The sequence below is a fragment of the Triticum dicoccoides genome, chromosome 4B (genome assembly GCF_002162155.2).
Source record: "Triticum dicoccoides isolate Atlit2015 ecotype Zavitan chromosome 4B, WEW_v2.0, whole genome shotgun sequence".
NCBI classification, from domain to species: domain Eukaryota; kingdom Viridiplantae; phylum Streptophyta; class Magnoliopsida; order Poales; family Poaceae; genus Triticum; species Triticum dicoccoides.
Window position 1 is genome coordinate 147,904,015 of NC_041387.1, and position 7,052 is coordinate 147,911,066.

Sequence of the window (7,052 nt, forward strand, 5' to 3'; positions counted from 1 at the left end):
TTTTATTTTGCATGTGCATGAAAAGAATAACTTCTCACACATATGGAGGCACAGGTATAGGTATTTGAAAGGCCCATATGCTACCTAGTGAAACTCTGTGACCGTGAAACTTGTGAGGTTTCTCCCTTCCTATTACCTCGGATTTCTCTGCATGCATAGATGTAGTTGCACCAAATGACAGTGTCCAATTCAAATCCATACAATTTGTAACCCATTTATATCAGAAATTAAGACTCATCTCTTAAAATATATACTTGAGGATGCATAATTTGTTATGTTGTTTGGTAATATAAAGCATGTTTTTTAAAGAAATCCCACTTAAGATAAAGAGTATGCACAAATACTAACATCAGTTTACGACGATGGGAAAGTAGATATTCAATACTGAGGTATTGGTAGGTGGAAGAAAATGTCTGAGGATACATCAGGAGCATAATAAATAACATTTTGCTTCTGTCTAACTTATGAGCACACCATGCCCTTTATTTACTCTAGGAATATCTCGTACACTTTAGCTATTTTTCTAAGTGCATGCCCATTGATCCGAGTAAGCCGCTTCTTCAATATTGAAGAGAGAAGTATGAGGCTGTCATGCCCACTACTGAAATTAGACTGGACATTATTCTATAGGGCTTGGGACACAGAATATCCTGAATCAATCACAAGACAAACAACATTATTAAGCAAGGACTACAATAGAAGTAGCTAGAGATAATAAACAGAATAAAGGGCTATTTTTCTATAAAATATTTTTTTTCTATGAACAAGATTTGTTTAAATGAAATTAAATGTCAAGAAGTTAGAGAGCATGATATAATAAGTTCGAGAGAATGATTTGATGTTGCTATTCAACTGTTGAATAGATACTGAAGGCACATTACATAGAGTCCTGGATTTTACATATCTGAAAGTAGGCGCACCATGAAAGTGATAATCATCCAATTAATAAAACCATTACAACAACAACAACAACAACAACAAAGCCTTTAGTCCCAAACAAGTTGGGGTAGGCTAGAGGTGAAACCCATAAGATCTCGCAACCAACTCATGGCTCGGGCACATGGATAGCAAGCTTCCACGCACCCCTGTTCATAGCTAGCTCTTTGGTGATACTCCAATCCTTCATGTCTCTCTTAACGGACTCCTCCCATGTCAAATTCGGTCTACCCCACCCTCTCTTGACATTCTCCGCACGCTTTAGCCGTCTGCTATGCATTGGAGCTTCTGGAGGCCTGCGTTCAAATATGCCCAAACCATTTTAGACGATGTTGAACAAGCTTCTCTTCAATTGGTGCTACCCCAACTCTATCTCGTATATCATCATTCCGGATTCGATCCTTCCTCGTGTGGCCACACATCCATCTCAACATACGCATCTCCGCCACACCTAACTGGTGAACATGTCGCCTTTTAGTCGGCCAACACTCAGCGCCATACAACATTGCGGGTCAAACCGCCGTCCTGTAGAACTTTCCTTTTAGCTTTTGTGGCACTCTCTTGTCACAGAGAATGCCAGAAGCTTGGCGCCACTTCATCCATCCGGCTTTGGTTCGATGGTTCACATCTTCATCAATACCCCCATCCTCCTGCAGCATTGACCCCAAATACCGAAAGGTGTCCTTCTGAGGTACCACCTGGCCATCCAGGCTAACCTCCTCCTCCTCACACCTAGTAGTACTGAAACCGCACATCATGTACTCGGTTTTAGTTCTAATAAGCCTAAACCCTTTCGATTCCAAGGTTTGTCTCCATAACTCTAACTTTCTATTTACCCTCGTCCGACTATCGTCAACTAGCACCACATCATCCGCAAAGAGCATACACCATGGGATATCTCCTTGTATATCCCTTGTGACATCATCCATCACCAATGCAAAAAGATAAGGGCTCAAAGCTGACCCCTGATGCAGTCCTATCTTAATCGGGAAGTCATCAGTGTTGACATCACTTGTTCGAACACTTGTCACAACATTATCGTACATGTCCTTGATGAGGGTGATGTACTTTGCTGGGACTTTGTGTTTCTCCAAGGCCCACCACATGACATTCCGTGGTATCTTATCATAGGCCTTCTCTAAGTCAATGAACACCATATGCAAGTCCTTCTTTTGCTCCCTATATCTCTCCATAAGTTGTCGTACCAAGAAAATGGCTTCCATGGTTGACCTCCCAGGCATGAAATCAAACTGATTTTTGGTCACGCTTGTCATTCTTCTTAAGTGGTGCTCAATGACTCTCCCATAGCTTCATTGTATGGCTCATCAGCTTAATTCCATGGTAATTAGTACAACTCTGAACATCCCCCTTGTTCTTGAAGATTGGTACTAATATATTCCGTCTCCATTCTTCTGGCATCTTGTTTACCCAAAAAATGAGGTTGAAAAGCTTGGTTAGCCATACTATCGCTATGTCCCCGAGACCTTTCCACACCTCAATGGGGATACAATCAGGGCCCATCGCCTTGCCTCTTTTCATCCTTTTTAAAGCCTCCTTGACCTCAGACTCCTGGATTCTCCGCACAAAACGCATGCTGGTCTCATCAAAGGAGTCGTCCAGTTCAATGGTAGAACTCTCATTCTCCCCATTGAACAACTTGTCAAAGTACTCCCGCCATCTATGCTTAATCTCCTCGTCCTTCACCAAGAGTTGGCCTGCTTCGTCCTTGATGCATTTGACTTGGCCAATATCCCTCGTCTTCCTCTCTCGGATCTTGGCCATCTTATAGATGTCCCTTTCGCCTTCCTTCATGCCTAACCGTTGGTGGGTCCTCATATGCCCGACACCTTGCTTCACCAACATCTCGCTTTGCGGCCTTCTTCGCCATCTTGTACTTCTCTAGGTTGTCTGCACTCTTATCCAGGTATAGGCGTCTGAAGCAATCTTTCTTCTCTTTAATCGCCTTCTGGACATCATCATTCCACCACCAGTTATCCTTATCTTCGCTTCTCCTTCCCCTGGACACTCCAAACTCCTCCGAGGCCACCTTACGAATGCAAGTCGCCATATTCATCCACACATTGTCCGCATCCCCTCCTTCCTCCCAAGGGCCCTCCTTAATGACCCTCTCCTTGAACGCCTGAGCTACCTCCCCCTTGAGCTTCCATCACTTCGTTCTAGCGACTTTGGCACACTTATCCCGCTGGACATGAACCCGAAAGCGGAAGTCAGCAACCACCAGCTTATGCTGGGGTACAACACTCTCTCCAGGTATCACCTTACAGTCTAGGCACGCACGCCTATCTTCTCTTCTCGAGAGGATGAAATCAATCTGGTTAGAGTGTTCGCCACTACTAAAAGTCACCAGATGTGATTCTCTCTAAAGAGAGTGTTAGCTACAATCATGTTGTAGGCTAGAGCAAAGCTTAAGACATCTTCTCCTTTTTGATTCCTGATGCCATAGCCAAAGCCCCCATGCGCCCCTTCAAAACCTGTGTTAGATGTACCCACGTGGCCATTGAAGTCTCCTCCTATGAAGAGCTTCTCACCAATCGGTACACTCCTAACTATGTTTTCCAGGCCTTCCCAGAACTCCCTCTTGGTGTTCTCACCAATCGGCACACTCCTAACCATGTCTTCCAGGCCTTCCCGGAACTCCAATTAATAAAACCATTATTCAAAAAAAATTAGATATTGCCTCATATATACCAACGAGAGTAACTTTCAATTTGTTAGAAATAGTTGTGCTAACAGTTATTTAACACGTGCTTTTTTTAGACGCACTAAGACCATATATAGCATGCAGACCATTCTAATGCCAATGTCTAGAATAGCCAATCTACATAAGTCCTAGTAGCATGCTCCTACAAGATTCTTACGAAAACCTACATGGGTATGTTCCCAATAGGAATGGATATAGATTATGCTTACAAAAATGCTACACTCTAACACTTCCACCGGAGCACAATTCAGCTCCCACAATCAGTAATCAGCATGAAAACTTAAAAAACAAGTTTGATAGAAATCAATGTTCAGGAAAGCATGAAGCATAAGCAAAGCGACAGGCTGACGCTTAGAGCAATGGGCGCTTAAGCATTTTTTAAAATAGAACTGCAGGTTTTGGAGGTTGTAGATCGAGAATTAACCTGAGTAGACAATGTGGGACCTTGGGGAAGTTGGTCACATATTTCATGAATGTGTATTGCCGTGACAACATAGATCGGCAATCAGAGTAATCCTTTAGCACTAATATTGGCTCTTAAGTTTCTTCTATGTGTATATTCAGTTCTGAAACATGCACATACCAGAGGGAATCCATGGTAGAATAAACTGGGAATCAAAAAATTGTAGCAACTTTTGTCCAAATTACTACCATAACCTTGTTAGAGAAGGATTCGAAGAGAATCTACTACAAAGTATTGCACTATCATGATAACGACAGAAAGTATAGCCAACATTTAAGTTTTTTTGAGTTGCCACTTTTGCAATTCTGAAATCTGAAGTAACTAAGGTCCGAGTTATTGAGAACTACCGATTTTTGTGGGCAACACTTCCGACTCGGGTTAGGAACACCAAATTTAGTACTTTAGTATTCAGTTTTATCGCTAAATATGCAGCATGTAGTTGTCAGATTTAGTACTTTAGCGAGTACAATTTTCTGTAATTCCTGGTGAAATTTTCATTTCCATGTCGTAACATAATTGACAATGTGCATCAATTCAGCTGATTTAGTTACCTTGTGACCTTGTCCATGTAGGGAATGAGGTCTTGCAGCCTCCTTAGCCTCTTATTGATCCTTGTTCTTCTTTCCTAAAGAGCATAAGCAAGAAAAATGTTCAGTATAAACATCCGACACCAAGACGAATACCGAAAATGTTGTAGGAAACTAACTAACCCTCCCAAGCGATGTTCTATGGGTCAGTTGTGCAGCCACGCTTGGCGTGGACTCTGCAGTCGGCGGAGTCCTACTGCAGCTGCAGGTAGTCGTCCATGCTGGGCATGTCCAACTCGAGAGGGCTAACTGAATCTGGACCAAGGTGTTAGTAGAAGTGTAGCATTAAACAATTGGCGGACGGGAGAGTCTGGATGGATATGAAGTGTATATATGTGAAGTTATTCCTACCTGGGCGTCGATGTTGCTGAAGCTGGTGACCATGCAGACATTGCTGTCGCCGAGCACCTCGGCCTTCTTGCTGTCAGGCGCTGAGAACATGATGTTGGAGTTGGTGTCGTCCCAGGTGCTCATGGAGAAGATCCTCAAGAGGTCTCTCGAGCCGTTGCCGGCAGCGATGCTCTCGCCGACGTCCTGCTGCCTCAAGAAGCTCCACAACGAGCCCAACCTCCTCTGTCGTGCCATCGCATCGATGTTGCCTCCTCCATGCGAATGCAAGTAGCTGATTCCCATCCTTCCTCTCATGCCACCCATGCTGCCATTGCCTGTGCATCATCACAGTCACAGAGCCAGAGCACATCAATCAAAGCGCACAAGGACGAAAAAAACACAACACCCGACCAAATCTGGAGAATCAACATGATCACTGAAGCAAGGATCATGATAGCATATAGGATATTTAAAGCATATAGGATATATAAAACAAATGCAGCAGAGGTAGCTAGAAAGGAAACAAAGAAACTTGATCTATAGTAAAAATAAGAAAGAACCTCCAAGATAATACGCCTGCAAAACAAAATAAAATAACTAATTAGGACATGGAACCATTGTAACTACCATGTTGCTCTGCAGTTGGCATATTTCAGCTATTAAAAACCTCAAAGTGTCCTAATGGTGACAACCAAAAGCTATCTATTGTGCATTGAGCACCCTAGTTGATGGTCAGAATATTGTGTCATGATGGATTCAAACAATCTCAAATCCTAGCCATTTAAACAAGATACATAGTTCATGGAATTTATCCCAACAGTACACAGAGAAAGCTGCATAATATAAAAGAATAAAATATGAATCAGCAATCAAACTGTAGTAAATCACTAAATCGGTATGATCAGAACCTACAAAGCAGAGTACAATTGAAAAGTTAAGGTAAAAGAAAACTTTGACATAAAACTATAAAACAAGAAAAAAACATTTTTACCTGTCTGTGCTGCTGTAGATGAATTTATAATCAAACTGAAGTCAGCTAGCCTTGAAAGCCAAAAATATAACGGATGGACTATGAGAACAATACATAACTCTGTTGCATCGGATTGTAGTTAAACAAATTCAGATGTGGTCATTTGGTGGAAGGATACCTTAGTTGGATATAACACTAGTCAAATGGCTGTCGCCTGCACATTCGTTTCTGGTGACAAATATATGGTGCACGACACCTGCACATTCAATTGCCATGGTGAAAAATACAGGTGCACAAATGGTTCAAGAAGTACAATCGCATCAAGATAGACTAACATGTTTCTAGATTGGGATTTGCTTCATCCTTAAAGCCTAGCACTTGAATCTGTAACCTTCAAAGGTGAGCAATCGATGTCTGACTTACAAAATTCCTCTTTCTTATAATCTGAGCATCTGTCAAAGAGTTCAAATGAAGAAAAGCATAATGAGAGCAACTATATGAACCAAGCTATAATTTCCACATCATAGCTTTCAACAGCAGAGCAACTTACAGAATGGAATTACCCAATCATTATCAATGTTAGTGAACTATTTGTTTAACTCTCGTCAGAACTCAACTATCATTGTCCTCGTTGATCTCACATGGTATGTGATGTGGCGGGGGCAACCATTGCTTAAGTACCCCGTGACACTGAAAATGAAAGTTTGACATAGTAAAATATACCAACACCCAAATTTACCTAAATCTGCCCCACGAGTGATATTTTTCTGTCAATGACAATCATGTGAAACTAAAAACACCTAAATATAACCTGACAACTTAAAATTTACTCAGGAAATGACAGAGTAGATCAAGAATCACCAAAACAACTCACCTCAGATGAAGCACACATCCAGGAGACCTGCTTCACCTCCAATGATCCACCTCTACCTCACACACATCATGGCTCCTCCTACATCAAGCCATCATGGAAGGAAAAATCTAAGAATGTGCACTGAAACCTCAAGTAGTTTCACCTCGGACAGCTCGAGCGGGCTGGCTCGC

General features: G+C 42.1%; 1 protein-coding gene across 1 annotated transcript; it reads right to left on the reverse strand.

The window, feature by feature from the left end:
- Positions 1-333: 333 nt before the first annotated feature.
- LOC119295530 lies at positions 334-6,147 on the reverse strand. The gene is made up of 6 exons (XM_037573958.1): positions 6,030-6,147; positions 5,060-5,373; positions 4,832-4,963; positions 4,673-4,746; positions 4,083-4,224; positions 334-650 (listed from the first exon to the last, which is right to left on the reverse strand). Exons 2-5 carry the CDS (start codon positions 5,360-5,362, stop codon positions 4,164-4,166), a joined length of 570 nt encoding a protein of 189 aa, XP_037429855.1. The 5' UTR covers positions 5,363-5,373; positions 6,030-6,147; the 3' UTR covers positions 334-650; positions 4,083-4,163.
- Between the last annotated feature and the right edge of the window lie 905 nt (positions 6,148-7,052).

Bases quoted from the DNA above. Each gene is read 5' to 3' on its own strand.
- LOC119295530 (XM_037573958.1), bottom strand. From the start codon at position 5,362: ATGGGTGGCATGAGAGGAAGGATGGGAATCAGCTACTTGCATTCGCAT. The intron at 4,964-5,059 runs GTAGGAATAACT...ACCTTGGTCCAG, and splicing joins TCAGCAACATCGACGCCCAG to ATTCAGTTAGCCCTCTCGAG. The intron at 4,225-4,672 runs GTAACTAAATCA...TGCATGTTTCAG, and splicing joins TACATGGACAAGGTCACAAG to AACTGAATATACACATAGAA.